Below are 17860 nucleotides of genomic sequence, written 5' to 3' on the forward strand. Positions count from 1 at the left end.
TTGACCGTGGGTTCACAGACCACAAATACCGATATCATTGATCCTGCATCATTGTTAGCATTCCTAGAAAACATTTTAGATTACCGGACCACTCTCCTCAATGCCGTGTGCATGGCAGGTGCATGACGGCCAGAGCCCAACGCTGTCAATACAGCGAACGTTAACATTTGCAGAGAATTCCCATAAAACCGCTGATAAGACCTGCATACATGCTGCAGGCGCTGAAGAAAATTACGCCGGGAACCGCTGACGTGATTATAGGGCCGGGTAAATCTTAAAGACTTACTCGCCTGCAAATGTTGCCGGAGTAGCAGTTGGAGTCCTCAGTCCAGAACCTCTTTTCCTCTCGCTGCTCCTTTGGTAGGCTTTAAACCAATGTACCTTCCAAATCTGGTGGCGGATGAGGACGAATACAGCAGTGCTCTTGGAAACTTTCCGCTGACACTATGGCCACCTGCACACGCCATCACACGCCATGGTTACGACAAAATAAATCCAGTACTGCCTGAAGGATGTCCCTCGTAAATGGTGGAACCTAACCTTCCTGCAAGACGCAAAAGCTAGCTGCAAAGCAGGGCGAATGAGCTACTAATGATCTAATGCTCCTGGAAAGTGCACGTTCACGTTGAATTACCTTTATCCGGGCAATGAAGCCATAGGATGCTGCTTACTGCTGGGTGAATGCTGCGATTCAACCCTTGCCTGCGGTGCAAGCGCTGTCACGGCGACGATAGCAGCGACGGGTGGTCTGGATTTGCATAAAGGAAAAACAATGGAAGCGAAAACAATGGTACAGAACACAAATATGACTTTTTTGGTTAATTTATTATAAAAGTTGCTGTTCGAGATGTCTTTATGACAGCTATATCACTTTAGAAAAACAAAAAAAAACTAAAGGTATTTGCAGTTTATAACAGGGAACTAAAAGCTGCCATGATGGGTAACGAAAATGGTTTGAATGGAGATTCCGTGCTCCAGTTCCGCACATAAGTTAAGTACACCTAAGTGACAGTACCGTTATGTATGACAGTTAGGAGAACTTAGTTTCTGCAAAGAAACAAAAATGAAGGAGTGCTCTCCAGCACGACCCCTGCGGGTCAACTGTGACCATGAAACATACCACACAACTGCGAGAACACGAACTAGCCTGCACGTAAAACATGTGGACAGACTTTCCAAGTGCGGCCTTTGTCCCACTCCTCCCGTCGGGCTCAAAGTATACGGTGGCCGTAGACCAATGTTGCATTAATAAACAACACTAGCATTTAAGCTTAATTTGCACAAAACTAAGGCATTCTAAATATTATGGGCTATAAAACCTCCATACGTGCGCTTCCTACTGTTTAAACTATGTATAAAAATACCTTCTTCCATTTTTATCTTCAATTCGCGATATCCCCTAAGCTGGAGGAGCAAAGTATACAGGTTTATTTGATCCCTTATGATAATGACGTCGCGAAGGGTGCTACGCAGGGCACCATTGGGTTCTCCTAATGTTACCGCAGGCGCGGGTGGGGTCGAGAATCGACAAAAACTCTTGCTCGTGCTGCTTCCTTCTTAGGTTGTGGCGGCGTATACGTATCGTAAGATTCTGGGGAGAGGAGTGCAATACTCCGGAAAAGCCTCGAGTGACCAGCCGCTTGTAGTCCATACATGGCTTCGTCGTTGCGACATAAACGGAGTTCAGTCTGCACGAAGTCGCTCATGATACGCCAAACCAAATGCTGAGCTAGGACGTCCTCATCCAAGGCATTGGAGATTGCTGCACACGGCCTGATGGAACTACCAATAGTCTCGCTGTAGAAGACACAGCAAACGCGCCGAAGGTACACCGCCGGCACAAGCTAGAGCACAGACCACTGGCTGCAGTTGCTGCTTGCCATAAAGCACTGCCATGGACTTACCTCACGCAGATACAATGCCGGGAGCCTTGAAAACTAATGTCGACCTTGGCTGCGTTCTCCTAGTCGCGTGCCGCTCGCAGCAAGCACTGGCGCGCGCACGAGGCAAAAGCACGAGACCACTCAATTTCTTCTTCTTCTCGCCTCTGAATATGGCAGATTCCCACAGTGGAAGATTGGCGAGAGTGCAGGGCAATGTTGCTGTTGCTGCGCCTTTTAAGAATCGCCATTGCCCACCAGGAGATTGGAGATTCAAAGCAAAAAGTTCATAAATTCTTCGCAATAATAATATGAATTAGTATAATTGGAGAGGCAAGGCAATCCTACTGATGAAAAGCAAACAGGATAATTAAGGAAAGCCAAGCAGACGAATGAGAGCAGTGGAATGGATGGATGTATGTAGCTGAGAACCGTTCACAGAGGGAGTAATATTTACCTATTTCTGAACAACGAAGCTAACTGCCCCATTTCTGAAGCCAAGGTGAGTGGCTGCAAATGAGAGTAGATTGGAAAAAGTTAGAAATAGGCAAATATTCAGAGCATGTTTTCTTAGCTAGTTGAAACGGTGACAAGAGAGGATAAAAATAACCCGTTATTTTAGGTTCATTGCACAATGTAAGGGAGAACGCCCAGATTTGTGCAAATAAATAATGAGGGGAAGTAATCCTACCCCCAAGACATGTCAAAAACACGTCGCACTTGCTTGAATGGCAGTGGCCTCAATTCCGCTTATACTGTACATGTTGTAAGTCTTCAAAAGCAATAAAAGATAATTGGAGTGTTTCAACAAGAAACCAAATGTCTTAGAAAGGGGACCCAAGAGAAAGCAGATAACTATGGCAGGATAGGCCAGGGGTACACGACGCGAGAAAGTCCGACTCTATAATTGATATTCCAATGCAGCCATTACCCCCACAAAGGACTAATTTCATTGATGTGAGAAGGTACCCGATCCAAGAACTGGCGACGAAAATCTTACTGAATATCAGAAATCAAAATATCCAAACAGAAATAACAGCAGTTGCCCTGGGAGGACTTTAATTCTCCGTGGCTGGTACCATACTCAAAAATCCCTAGTAAAAATGGTTCTATAGTCGAACACGCTGAGAGAAAAGCCTAATAAAGCTAATAAGAGACAAGCAACCCCTGCTATTGTCTCATGTTGTGCAGCATCATCAGCAATTAGAGCATGATATGATCCAAGTGTTCTTTTGAGGAGGTTACCAAGGTAGATTTAAAAGGAATTGCCATGGTTGGGAAAAATAGAGTCTGCCGCATTTGGAGACCGTATCTTAAAGGTTTTCTGTGAGCATGCTACTTGCGTGTCGCAAACCAAATATCACGCGCAATGTAGCATGCTAAAGCCCGGCAATCGTTTTCTCGTGGTCGCCGTTTACGGAATGTGTGTATGGAATGTGTGTACGCGGTGAGTGTACAGAATGTGCGCACACAAAGTGCCCGCTCTGGATGTGCAGCTTATGTCCAGTATATGGATTCCAACAAGAGCAAGCGATTAGCGCCCTCTTCGGCGCAAATATCTTAGCGCCGTAGGCGGGCGCCTGAAGTGCCTCATTTCGCAGTGCTCCTGTTAAAGTGCTCCTTTTAAAAAATAGGCAACCTCGAAGAACATTTTCGGCGTAAAAATCTTAGAAAATAGGAAAGTTTGCTTTCTTCCGTGTATAGTATGTGTCGGGGACAAAAAAATAAAAAAGCCTGAATTGAACGGAGTGTCAGGAGACGGCGCCACGGCGCTATCATCACCCTGATCGCTGGCCGAGCGGCCGCTCGTTATTGTGTGTTTGTGTGCGTATGTTTGCTATCGGCCTAACCAGATGCGGACGCCAGACCGGCCAGATATCCGAGCCGACTAGGGGTCGTGAGCGAACGCCGATGAGGCGACGAGGATTTCTGTTACCGCCGCCGTACCGTATTGGCGCCGCGACTGCCAAGTTCCAAGAGTCTACGCACGCTGGGCGTCTCACTAGTACGAAGGAGGCTAAAAGGAAAAAAAAAAACAGGAAAGCCTAGAGAGCGGAACACAGCCAACCGTCGGCGCAGACGGTGGCTTGCAGGACGCCGGACGAAACGGTCACCGGTGTGAATTTGTGTACAATTTTCTTCATTTGTGTAGCCATGTAAATCGGTTAAGTTTACCGGAATTTTCTTCGGTGACCAACCCACATCTACGACAGTGTGGAACAAGTCATGCAAGACAGCAATATTCCGTGGAAGCGAAATGCGCGTCACAGATGAAAGCCCATTTCTCGCACCAATGGTTTCGGACTTCATTACATTTGTTTACATTTCGCTCGTGAGCATATAAGCACGGTTCTGCTCACTGCGATATTCTAGCTCGCGCGTTCACGAGTCCGTACGCTACAACATAGCTGATATCGTCCCCGAAGGGGATTCCTAATAAAGATTACCCACGAACATGCCACACAGGTGTAAATGTGGCTCTGTTTTTGTCTGCATGGGTACACTTCCGCGCTTGTCTAGACGTACGTTGAGCGCAATTCATTTTAGACTGCTAAAATAGATTGACTGCACTTAATATTAAATTTTATAATTCCGAATCTTCGTAGCTGCAATCATTGCAATAGTTTGCGTAAGAACGGTAGTTTTGCATGTCAACTTATAACGCAAAGCCAGCACTCTAGTGATGTTACGCCCTCTAATTACAGCCGAAAACGGTCGCCAAGTGTCTTAGAGAGTGGGAAAGCACGACGAGGAGGAGGAGGAGGAGGAGGAGGAGGAGGAGGAGGAGGAGGAGGAAAGGCAGGGAGGTTAACCGGTAAAGGAACTGGTTTGCTACCTGGACTGGGGGAGAGGGGTAGATGGGTATAAATGTTGTGGGTGAGAGAGGGATGGGTGATGACAGTACAGTTACATCACATCACTTCACAGTCATATCACGTAACATAAAAAATCATAGCCTTTCGATCAGTCCTGTGCTTTTCATAACGCGGAGCAGTGCCTGGGAGGCCTTCACCGCAGACGATCGCCGTGGCCAGGGACCTAGGATCTTAATTTCAGTTCGTGGGCGTCCATCTAGACGCTCCACGACGGAAACCACGAGAAGCGATACACACAAGCGCCGTAAGCCGGCCGCTTGGTAATTGTTTCGCGTTCTTCCGCTACTAATTCGGAATAGCTCAAAACAAATGAGTAAAATTGGTAAAATTCTATCCTGTCAATTGAATGCGGCACTATCAAATTCATTTAGCATTGCCGGAGAACTGCGCTAACCCGTGAAAAGCAGCTAGCAATTTGGTTTTTACGTAGGGTATGCAAGCTTTCGCTTAAGCACGCCAACCTTCAAATGAGTGAGGCCCGACTGCGATTACTAGTATTGCTACGCGACACTAACTAAACTGACACAAGAGCAAAGGAGACATTTAATGGATTCTACTGTCGCCAGTTATGCACGCTTCGCGCCTCTGCTATTCATACTACTTGCCGAAGAAGCGGTGAAATCTCCCGGGCGGATCACGGTTCCTTCGGTTGCGTAGACTATTGTGGCAGTGCACACCACACCACAACACAACTCAACACAACGCACTACAACCTCTCCTGAGACTTGTGGTAAAGTAAAGCTCGCACGTTTAGCGCTGTACGTCAGTTTCTTAAGGTGTTCACCGTTCAGCACCTGTGCTCAGTATTCTATGTAACTAGAACAAATGAAATTTGCAGACTACATGTAAGCACATCCGCCTGCCAATCTATTGGCGCAGCCATTTCGAGTTCTTTAACCAAGGAGGTAAAACGCGGCGAGGAGGTTGGGCTAAACTCGAGTAGCGCCATCACGGCACTCCCACGGTTGAATGTACTCACTGGTGGGTATTGTTATTAAAAGTAACTCATTACTTTCATTTTACTTTCTCACTTTACGCCCTTTAAGTCAACTATATAAAACAATAAAGACAGAAGAGTATTTTAACATTGCATTTTTGTTTACCATTGCAAAATCGAGTGATATAAAGGCTGATAAGTATATACTGCGATAGTTATGCTGTACGTAGCGTGTTTTACTACACGCAGCATGTACTGCGCGGGGTTTCGTGCATGGTTGACAGTATTTCTTGCGCGCGCGTCAGTCGATTACGCGCGAGAAACTTGGTTTTCGGAGCCGTCGGCAATTTAGCCATCCGTTCCCGGCGTCCCGTCGAACCACCAAAACAGCCAAAGTAGCCAGCGTTCGCGCTAGTTAGAGTCACTGGTGTTTTAGAGAACGAGCTTACCTTCGCTCATAAGCAACAGAACACTATCACCACAACCGTCCACTTTCACATGACTCGCAATCAATTGTTTTTCCCCTTAAGTGCAATACACACGCATCGCGCATGTCGATCCGCGCCACTTGTCTAACGCTGTTTCAGCCACCGAGTTTCAGACGCTGAAAGGAATCGAGCATTTCTTTTCATGTGCGAGTACTGTTTCTTTTTCCACGCCAAATGGACATATCTCCATACCTGCGCTTCTTAGCGGCTGTATTTATGCAAAGATTTCTGAGTCTCGTTCTTAATGACTAGCCCGCCACATTTACCAACCTTGACCAACTCACACAAGTGCCTAAACATGTAACGAACTAGGAAATATTTGACTAGCAATAGTGGAGTGCGCTGCCGCACCATTATACGTGCAGCACCGCAACGCATGGCATTGCGAAGTACGACACAAGCGGCTACTATGATCCCCGTTTTGCCAACGTTGCCAAATTGATGCGCCGTAAATTGAGCTCAATTTCATCCAAAGGTGATGTAGAGACTGCTGATATTTTCACAACGCACAGTCATGTCTGCAAACATGACTAGCAAAGAAGTGAAGTGGGTTTAAATGGGAATGCCGCCGCCGCGTTCACTCTAACCTGGGTTGTACTAACCCTATGTCTTTAGCGATCCCACGGAAAAGTATCGTCACAGACAACATGACAATATGGTTGACGGTTTTGACCATCTAGATAATGTGTGGAATTCATAACTGCATGCAATGTTTCCACGTTATATTGAACTGCGGCTAAGATACAAATGAAATTAAAGTGAATGATTTATGACAACGCTTGTATACTTGGGCATGAGACTTGTTTTAGTTGGCTTGGGAGGGCAAATACGCTATCACGGCTGCGGGGGCGAGAGGAATCTAGGCACTCTTTCGTGGCATCCTGCTCCGCCAACTATTCGCTTGCTCGGGCTGCACGCTAGCCGCCACATAGAGTCACGTGAGAGAAGCTAACTCGCGCTTACTGGTGAGTCGCATCTCTATCACTGCCGGTCCACGGAAACCTCCCGAAGAGTCCCACAGCGCAGGGCTCCCAATTTCGAGGAGTATGGGGCCCATTACCATACGGCTCTGTCAAATGCCGGCGCAACGAAGGCGACGGAGCAGTAGCAAGCCGGTTGTGAGAATAAGGTTTAGATTTCTGAGGTCTAACGCCATCGCATGTGGTCCACGTGTCTACTTTGCAATAGACCACCTTTGAGCACAGAGACCTCAAATAAACGATGATCAGTGTTACTAGTGACGCTAGCAGCCAGCCAATTCAGAGAGCCGGCGATATTGCGGACGAGTGTTGGTTACCCTTCCAGATGGGTGGTATACTCCATTTTCATTAGAGTCGGCGCATTTGTGAGATTAAGTAAATCTGAGGCTCTTTTTGTGTGTTGTTCAAACATAAGCTTGCCAGCAGTGTGCTGAACGGTCGCATGAGCACTTGAGTGTTCGGCTAAAGGAGACTTTGCCAGACGGCAAGCAATACATTCATTTTGCAGTTTTTTTGTTCACACGTTAGTCCTCTTGACCCTTCTCTCGGCCTGTCTGTTTCTCGCAGGGTGATGCGGTTCGCTTGCAACGTGTCGCGTGGTGTTCCGCTTCAATACTACCTTTTGCTTCGTGAGGAAAATTAAGTACCATTCTCACCGACGACCATCTACGGACTGCCCAACGTGGCGAAAATGAAACGCAACTGTTTGATGACATCGTCAGGGTTTCATATTTGTACGTGACGAACTTCGAGGTATTTTGTGGCTGCTTCAACCACACGCGCATAGCAGTTGTCATCAACCGGGCCAGTAAAATCAAGTTCGAGCCCAGATCAATTCTTTTAGGTCTATTCCATTTCCGCACAGGTGTCATAGCTAGTCTGATTTTGGCAACTAAGTGACATGAATGGCACTCAGAAACCCGCTCTTTGATGGCTTGTAGACATGACTGCTAACTACTCGTTTGATAGCCCTCATGCATCGATGATCCCGCACACGGTGCAAAATATATTGGTGGGGACCAAGGCGTGGGGACACAGCAGGCCGCGCCGCGAAGTCAGATAATGTTTCTTAGTTCGTCTATGCCCTACGAGATGGCATTTCACTCTGTGGTCCGTGCACATTAAACAGTTGCTCACCCTTAAGGTGCAAGAAAAGGATGCGCTGTGAATTTGCACCCCATAACGCGCCCTATATGGCAGTATCTCACCTTTAAGGATGCGTCAAAGGGTGTGCCACAAATTTCCACCTTATTTCGTCGAAGCACCCTACGTTAAGGGTGCAGACGAGAGCATCTACCAGAAGGGTGCAAACGACGACGTAGAAAGAGCGCGGCAACAAATCTTTGCTGCAAGCACACTATATATTCTGATGGTGTACTGATCACAAAGCGTTATTGTTAATATGTTTCGCGAAAAAATAAAATAGTAAAATTGACACAGCGACGGGAACCCGAGAAAATATTGAATGTTTTGAATTAAATATTTATTCTCTCAGCAAAGTTGTGTTTCGTTCAATTTCTTTTTTTTTTTCAAATGCATTGCAATTAGCATGCACATATCATTCACATTGACACTTGCAGTAGAAAATACAATTGGTACTGGTTTACAGAGTGCTTAAGAAATGTATTGATTATAAAATTGATCGCACTGTGGGAAATTTCTCAGGGAGAATGGAAATAATATTAGATCATATTCGAAGGATGTTGCGTCCATTCCAGGAAATGTGATATTTTCGGGTTCTTAGATTTGGGCGACAGTGAACAAAGAATGAGCCAAAGCATGGAGGGTGACACGACACAATGAATAAAGATACTCTTCAAATTAGGCCAGGTGACTGATATGTATAATTACGTGTTGGTACATTTGCTGTTGCAGCTGCAAAGCGCATGCTGCGTACCGGGCCCCCCACATCCAAACATGGTTTGATATTGCCTTAATTCCACTGGGTGTGGGCATTCTGTGAAGTTCTCGGTAATACACTTTCGCCGCCGATAATGTCTGCATCTAATCGGCACTTGAGTGCGTACACGCAGAGAGTTTCCAGCCTGTGCACCTTAGCACAGCGCCTCTTCGAATTACGCATTGCATATATGTTTTAAAAGGCCGCATTCGATTTCCTTATACCACAACGAATACAGCCCTTTTAAAACACGCAGCCCTAATTAGAAATGAGAAAGAGAGAAAGTTATCTGTGTCGTCTAATCTTTGTCAGCACACCTACTAGGCAGCTTTGTTCAGCACCGTATTATCGGCACGCATAGTGAGACACGGCTGCGCACCATAGACAACGGACTTCCAACTCGGGTTCCAACTCTGCCGCTTCATTTGTCATGCTGTCGATCACAAATTTGAGACAGTTGCTTCGTTTTCGAAATTGCTCAAGTTCTACAACAAATTTCATGCGCACTTTGTTCGGCTTCGCTGAACTATCACTGGAAAGTGACAATCATATTAATGCTGCCATCTGAACTCACACGTAAACTTTTAAAACTCGGTGTAAAGCAAGCAGCAGGTCGTTATTCTACATTATCTCCATCTGGCAATTTCCTGGATATTTCTTTGGTGTATACTGTCGCCAATATGCCTTTACACCAAATACAGCACAAGAATTAATACTAAAACTCAGAATACACTCAAGCTTCTTTTCTTTTTTGTAACGAAACTGAAACCGAAACAAACTTTCTGTGTTACTTTATGCCCTCACCTTTTCACCGACAGGCGGTCGCCGGTAGTTACCCAGGCTACATTCCGCTCGCTAACATGGCTGCTTGCGCTACGACAGGTTCGACCACGTTTCGACGGTTGGTAAATGTGCTTCATTGATTGTGAACCATCGTGAAATGTGTTGCATTTCGCGTGCTTAACTTCAGCAGAAGTGTGTGTGCCTCCGAAGTGCCGTCGACAGGTAATGCTTAAAGCAGACGGGCATTTATCGAGCCGGCAAGTTTGCAGTGTTCGTGTTCTTTGTGTTTTGCTCAAGCGCTACGGTTGCTTCAACGTGTCACGTTTGAGAGGTTCGAAGGAAGAAGGCTTGAAAGAGTGGTTTTTGCGTGACCAACTGAACTCGCTCTTGTTGGTTCGGCACCGGTGATGCGAAGACGAGCAGCTTTCTGAACGGCTTACGTAATCGTCTGTAAAGGTGGGTTCAGAAGAAAGGACCGGAGCACGGACGGTCCGCGCGCGTCACCACGGATCTGCTGCCACGTGATCAAGCGTCCGCGTGTCCATCCGGCCGTCGAGCATTCACACGAAGCCAGCTGACTATCCACGTGTACCCTCCTCCCCCGCTGTTCGTGCGCGCTGCCGAATGCCTTTCTACCGAGAGTTTCAACATGGGCGCACTAACACACAAAAAACGATGCACTGCTGCGAACACGGAGCGAATGACGGAGCGCATGCACAAGAAACATGCCCCGCTCGAACTGAATACGAGACGAAAAACGCGGGCGTAGCAACGCGGAGGTGGCGACGATAAAGCAAGAAGAGCAAAAACAATCTTGGTCCGCGGCGGACGCTCGGTGCACGCGGACTGAAAACGGCTCTCGGCATATTCAGTCCGCTCCGCGGTCCGGGGCCCCGGACGGGCACGCCACCTTTCCTTTCTCCTTTCTTTAACAAAAATAATAGGCGTACTACTCTCTCTTGCCTTTAATAGACCAACACCGATCTGTGACGTAAGCGTGATGCGGTGGCGCTTCTGTCGCCAGGCTGGGCTGGTTGGGGGTGAAAACTAGGCTTAGCGCCCATAGGAATACAGGACCTGAAAAATTTCAAATCATTTTTCTAACTTCACGGCGTACCTATGATCTCGTTATTCGGTACAGATAAACCATGAACATCCAGAACAGATCACGAAAGTATGAAATCTCATTAACGAGGCGAAGTATTTTTAAAATACCTCGAAACGTATGCGGGTGCGAGTTGGGAGGGCGACCAATAGAAACACATGTAAACACAACACACCGCAACATTTTACTCGGTTCAGCAGCGTTGAACCCTTCTCATTTTTTGACGAGCGTCTTGTATCACGCCCCGACATTATGTTTCATGGCGCACTACATTCCCTTGCAAGTACTGCAAGTTTGACGACTTGCTGGACCCTTCACAGCACGATAAACTGACTGCGCACAGTTGCACATGGCAATGCACCACCTGCGCTGTCGCTAACAGACGCTCCGGAGCTGGAGGCGGCCGCGGTGGGTATCGCCAGCTGCGCTGTCGTCTGCTGCAATGCGCGACTCTCGTTCGGTCCGTTCGGTACGGCGTTTGACAACTGCCTTTTAAATGTAATTCTGTCTAGGATGTATCACTTGAGGGACAGTATTTTGAAGCTAATTTACTCCATGCGGCAGCATAAAAGACTGTAAACAAAACTACGTGTTTCGCCACATTAGCATTTTGGGGGTGTCCGGATTCACAACATAGTTTATTCGGGGAGTTTTAGACCGCCTCAGTAATGACGCAGCATACTTCTTCAAAGCACTGGCCAATGTTTAACGACCGGCCACCACTTCTGGTGCTCTACGAAACGAGAAAAATGTTGCGGTAAGTAGCGTTTACCCCATACGTTTCGCGGTGTTTTAAAAATACTTTGCCTCGGTCATGAGATTTCATACTTTCACGATCTGTTCTAGGATGTTCACGGTTACTCTGCACGGAACAAGGACATCATAGGTGTCTCGTGAAATGAGGAAACTGCTTAGAAATATTTCGGTTCCATGTATTCCTATGGGCGCTAACCCTATCTTTCACCCCCAGTCGGCTGCGATACCGCGAGCGCCCCGTTTGTTTGTAAACACGGTGTTGGTCTATACGCGCACGGGGTTCACGAAATGAAATTATTTTCTTGAGCGTTGGGTGATTAGCGCTAATATGTCAGTCTCGGCCTCGTTCTAGGCGTTTCTGTTTGTGCTTGTTCACGTTATGTGACAAAGTAAAGGAAAGCTACTATGTTTGTATAGGGAGCTTGCATGAAGCGATGCATGCTGGGTATAACCCGCCATGATGTTGTCGCTTGCAGCAGACGACGCAGCACGTCACTCATACTCGTTTGGATGGTCGCGTAGGGCGCGCAGATGATGCTGGAGCGATCAGACAGGCGACTGCGGGTTCTTCACAATTCCAAAAGTACGCATGCACGAGTGCGGGAAGGCAAATGATCCCTCTAGCGTTGCCGACTCGAATGGCTCGCATGGGCCAACACTAAGAGACCGACGCTAGTCCGGGAAAGTATCAAACTACTCGCCAGAACTAGAAGTCATGGCGATACGGCGATGTCGACGGGCGGCCACAGGTCAAGACGCATAGTACAGCCAGTCGTCTGCGCCCAGGTCAGCGCCGCACTGCTTTGCCTTTCTTCATAGCGCGCCGGATTTTTCAGGCACAGCGTCGACGCGTACGTTGCCCACTGATATCTTGCAAGGTCTTGCACACACATAAGGACAGCGCATGAAAAGCCGCTTGTGTGCTCGGTGGACCGTCGAAAATGACAAGGCATTCGCTCCATTCAGCCTGGCTGCGCTTCCAGCCGTCTGCTGCCAGCGACAACATCATGGCGGATTATACCCAGCATGCATCGCTTCATGCAAGCTCCCTATATGAAATGTTTATCAGACTATCAAGATAACGCTCCGGACGTATAGGAACTCAAACCACTTTCCCATCCGTCATTGTGGCTTTTCTGCTCCGCTGATTATCCCAACGTAGCAGGTTAGATTGAGGTTAGCTATATTATAGCTCAAAACAGACGCGACACATGAGAAGACCGAAGACACACGAGCGATCTTCTCGTGTGTCTTGTCTATTTGGCGCTACAATATGGCTATGTTCGTGCACCACCAAGCCCAAAAAGCTACGCTTTACGTTGAGGTATAATGGAGAAGCGTATAATGGAGAAGCAAGTACAGTGCCTTGTGAGTTCACGTAGCGGATTAACTGATGTCCAAAAATATTATTGAGCCATCCTGTATTGTCATAGCCTATTTGCCTTTGCGGGACGTTAAACCGCATAATTTACAAATCACTATTTTGAGTTCCTACTATGCCCAACCGATCTTAATTTCCCGCATCAGGATTTTACATTTTTAATCGCAATATGAGCTGTTTTTATTGTGAGGGTCTTGTATCCGCTTGCCTAGAATGAAAGTCTTGCATTTAGATTGTGATGCATTTCTTGTGGTCTCTACATATGCTTTCATCGGTTTAGATTTTGTGTTCTCGTTAGTTGGTGATCAAAATGAATGGATATCTAGAGGCGGTGCTTCTGCATTCAAGTAAAAGTTGGAAGCTTGGATTCTAGACCAAACAGCATGCAGTAATCTATTATTATATTATTGCTGCATTTCTTGTTCTGACCAGATGTTTACTTTCTTTGCTCTTTTCCTTGCGTCTAATGCACGGATCTCATGTTTCACTACTGTAATTATCTGCTCGTTACAATGGCCATAATGTAGGGCAGTTGCTTTTTCTTTTCTTTCCCAGTTGGGTTTGCTTTTGAATCCATTTTTTTTCATAGTGCGCTTACTTTGGGCTCAAGTTGATCGCAGACGTGGCTTCAAATTGAGCTCTTCTGGAGCTGCCTTCACACGACACAAGCTAAGGAGTTTGTAGACAGTAAAGCATTGTTTTATGAGCCTTATGAGCAGGATGAGATACTTTAAGGTTGTCAAACCGCTTTAGGTGCAGAAAAAAAAGTGCATATTCTTTGGAATTTTCTCCTTGTTAATTGAAGGAATATGGGAGAGGCCTTCGCCCTGCAGTGGGCATAGTCAGGATGATGGGGATGATTATTTTTTTTTTCAGTCCCTAAATTTTGAAAACTTAACCCTCTTGGTTTTGTGGCTCACATTCTTTTTTTCTCTTTTTTTTTTGTATGATAGCATGCTTTGCAATACAAACTGCTTACTTACAAAAAAAGGTACACGCCAGATTTCCGAAGGAAATATGCTAAGCGCCGGTGATAGGTGGCCCTTACTAGGTTTCGTTTGGATCATATTCATACGGCGCGATATTCACACCTCTTCATTTTTTTTTAGTTGCGAAAAGTAAGGTTTCCGGACTGTTTTGGAGTTTTTTATTTTTCCTGTGAGATCCTCCAAATATAAATTTTACAGCTGCAAAGCAATTTCGCTGCTCCAAAAATATCTTAATTCTATTTCAGCTGTTGCACCTCTGTTTGTGCAACTGGCAAACTCATCTCTTCATACATGGGAAAGTTGCATGAAAGAACACGCATGAGAGAAGGGGTGAGACAAGCCCTCAGTCCCACTCTGACTTATGCAAGTGTTCTTTCATGCAACTTCCCCAACTTGAATAATTGCACCTAAGCAAAATGTTCTACACGACCATCATCACTCGTCTGAATATCATAGGCTCAGTATGCTGATGTCGGCTGGTGATTTTGAAGATTACTATAAAGGTGAATTGCGCAATGTTCAATCCACTAGCCCACAGCAACACCCTCGTGGACTTTGAAGAACATATTGACATTTAAATTTTATGCTGTCATTGTTTTTTTGAACCTAGTGAATCACATCTCGACAATTGTTTTCCATCAACAGTTTCTGCCAAGATATTTAAAAAAACCAACTGTCTTAAACAACAATTCTTCAACAGGATTTTTTTTTCAGTTGTTCTGTGTGCCACTATACAAAAATCTGCATGATTTAAAACTCTGGAAACGCCTATGTCATACTGGCACTCAGTGCATTGCAAAATGTCCGTTAAAAGTTTGCAGGCATTGTGGCCAATACCATTTCTGATTTTTTTAGGAGACGCAAAAATCTACCTCATGTAAGAATTCGGCAAATCGAGCAAATTTTGTAGAATGGAGCATCAATGTTTGTATAATGTGGTCCAGTTTCTTTTCACACTCTTGTAGTATATTTCTACAATATTTGAAATATTGCCAGTAACGTCTGGAGCCCACAGGGATCCGTACTGGTTCCAGTACAATTTTAAATTTAGATTAATGGCATTGCTCAAAATTTAAATCCAAAAATTACGTTTAGTTTGTTTGCAGACGATTGTCATTTATTGAGATGTTTCAAGTCGAGAATATAAAGTCTTGGTGAATTGGGGCTTAAACACTATACAACAATGGTGTTCCAGAGAAAAAATGTAAATAAGTTAGAATAAAATATTTTTTGCAAGGACTACTAGGAATACTAAACATATTTTACATCTCGATTACGAGCTAGACAGTAAATCTATTTCACATGTCAGGCATTTCAAATATTTCGGGATGATCATATTTGACGATTGAACTGGAAATAATAATTTGGGCGTCAGCTGAGCAAAAACTTTGGTATTTGAAGCGTAGACTTTGACTTGCATTTACATATGTCTGACTTATGGCCTATATGACCGTAGCACGCCCTAAGATTGAGTATGCATGTGTTGTATTGGATTCTTTCACAAAAAGCCAAATATATAAAATTGAGACAGTTCAGAGATATGCCGAAGATTTATGCCATCAAAATACACGACAGACTTGGTCACAGAACTTCTTGCGAAATTACACTTGCCCCAACTTTCGCAGTGAATACAAAAAGCCAGGTTAAAATACCTTTATTTAATGAACAAAGCCAATTTCAATTTTGACATCAAAGCGGTATCGTCAAAAACGATCATCGCTTCGAGTACGCGGAAACTACCCTGCACAGTTCCTTCCTCTACGGGTAACGACGGAGACATTTAAGTTCTCTTTTTTTCCCATGAACAATTGAACACTGGAACTGCCTACCACGGACAGCAGAAGTTAATTCACTGGACCAGTTCGAAGAGTCTATCTCCCGCTATGGCGCTATTAAATAAATGATTTCAAAACAGCAATCTATGAGGTATGTGCTTCCTTTAAGTGCGTGGTATTCTGATGTGCAGTGTAGTCGATAACACTCACACTCTTTTTCCTGGTCTTCTTTTATTTCTTGTGCTCTTGTGTTTTGAATTCTTGCGTGCTCTTGGTTTTTCTTTAATCCACAGATGCCAGTGCGTTGAAAAGAGCCATTCGCGGAGGAGATTCTGTTTATTTAAGTGCGGTATTAGCTTGAACAGCGAACTTACGCTGTCCGTGATAAAATGTGCTCGTGCTGCTATAAACGTTACGGCCATGTTCTGGCCCAATAAGGGCTAACAGTACTGATAAATAACATTACAAGGCAGAAATAAATGAATTTGAATTTGATATGTGCCAAGCAAACTTTTGCCCCGCCGAGGCTGTGCAGTGGTTACGGCGCTCGACTACTGTTCCCAACGGTGCAGGATCGAATCCCGGCCTCGGCATCCGCTTTTCGAGGGAGGCGAAAAGCAAGGCGCCCGTTTGCTGTGCGATGTCAGTGAACGTTAAGAAACCCCAGTTGGTTGAAATTTCCGGAAACCTCCACAACGGCGTTTCTCATAGCCTGAGTCGCACTGGGACGTTAAACCCCACAAACCAAGCATACCTTTTCTGTTTGCTGTGTCGAATTCCTCTTCGCATTTGTTATTCCCACAATTCATTTTCGAATTTAGTAGAGACTGGTGTCCACTGAGATGGAGGACAGATTCTGCGCCTTTCCTTTCCTACCGACATGCCGTGTTATCGGCGCATAAAATCTTGACCACCTCTAGTAGCTGCCCATTCGCCCACCTGCCACTGCTGGGAAAAGAGGGAAAAAAGTAAAAAAATACTAAAAAGCCGATGTAAAGAACTAAAGCGCCGGCCATCACAGAGGGAACAAAATAGGAAAAAGAAGCGTGTTGAGAGGGCAAGCCATACTACTGCGGCAATAAGTAGCCTTGAGGTAGTTCTACATCCTGCTTTTTGTCACGTGACTCTCCGTGTCCGAGGTGCAGAGTTTGAGAGCGTGGTGAAACACGTGCACTCAGAGGGCGTAGCTGGCGCCGGTTACAGTCGTAACAAAGTTCGCCGTCACGGGGAGCAGTACGTTGCACTGCGTGATTACCTGCAGTGGCTTCGGGGCCGGTGGCCGAGTGTAGTCGCTCGGAGTTACTCGCGAGCTGCAGCCTGGGTTGAATTGGAGGTGGATAAAATAAGGAGGTCGTTAAAGCTCCGCCTTAGGGGCAGATATAGTTTGCTGCATCTACCTTTATGCTATGACGAACTGACTCAACACTTAGAATGTCTTTGGTCATGACGGACTATCCTTCGAAGTATTGAGAAATGTGGCGCAACAAACACAAACACAAGAGAAGATACACAACACACGCGCACACTACGAACTGTAATGAGAATGTAATGCAGCACTGTTATGCAGCACCAACTAGCCCCTCAAGCCGTTATTTTGAGATATCCTTCGAAGCCTCACCCATGTGTGCGCAGTCATATAATAGGTATCAAGGTGTCAAAACGGCAGCAAGAAGTCTATGAAGCGAATACACCGCGATTTATAGTCTCATGCTTGCTCTGCCCCTGCGCAGGTTCACACCCGGACGCAATGGGCAAGAAACGCCATCGGGTGATCTTCGGCTCAAGTCCCAGCTACCCGTAATCCGGTGTCGATTTATCGCCGAACCTGCATGGCATCAACAACGAAGACTTCATCTGCACCCAGCTGACCATCAACGATGACGAGGAGCACTCGGGGAGAGTAAGCTTGGGTTCTTTCCCTAGTTAGAGGAACTGTCGACCATACAGAGGCAGAGCTGGTCGCTATACTCCAGGACAAGTTTTTACGGGCATGCAGCCAAAGCTACAGAG

General features: G+C 45.8%; 1 protein-coding gene and 1 long non-coding RNA gene across 2 annotated transcripts in view; one reads left to right on the plus strand and one right to left on the minus strand.

Moving 5' to 3' along the window:
* The window catches only part of LOC146184901 (aurora kinase C-like), a 40712-nt gene extending 33474 nt beyond the window's left edge, over nt 1–7238 (minus strand). The window contains exons 1-2 of the mRNA XM_084609558.1: nt 7145–7238; nt 3828–3897 (exon numbers count right to left, since the gene is read on the minus strand). Of these exons, the coding sequence (XP_084465684.1) occupies nt 3828–3897; nt 7145–7238 (164 nt within the window). The remainder of the gene's footprint in view (nt 1–3827; nt 3898–7144) is intronic.
* Nucleotides 1–17641, plus strand: part of LOC146184898 (uncharacterized) — a 218708-nt gene extending 201067 nt beyond the window's left edge. The window contains exon 3 of the long non-coding RNA XR_014708610.1: nt 17581–17641. This is a non-coding gene — a long non-coding RNA (uncharacterized LOC146184898). The remainder of the gene's footprint in view (nt 1–17580) is intronic.
* Nucleotides 17642–17860: the final 219 nt, after the last annotated feature.

This window comes from Amblyomma maculatum, chromosome 7, assembly GCF_055883805.1.
Source record: "Amblyomma maculatum isolate TAMU_Amacu chromosome 7, ASM5588380v1, whole genome shotgun sequence".
Lineage (NCBI taxonomy): Eukaryota > Metazoa > Arthropoda > Arachnida > Ixodida > Ixodidae > Amblyomma > Amblyomma maculatum.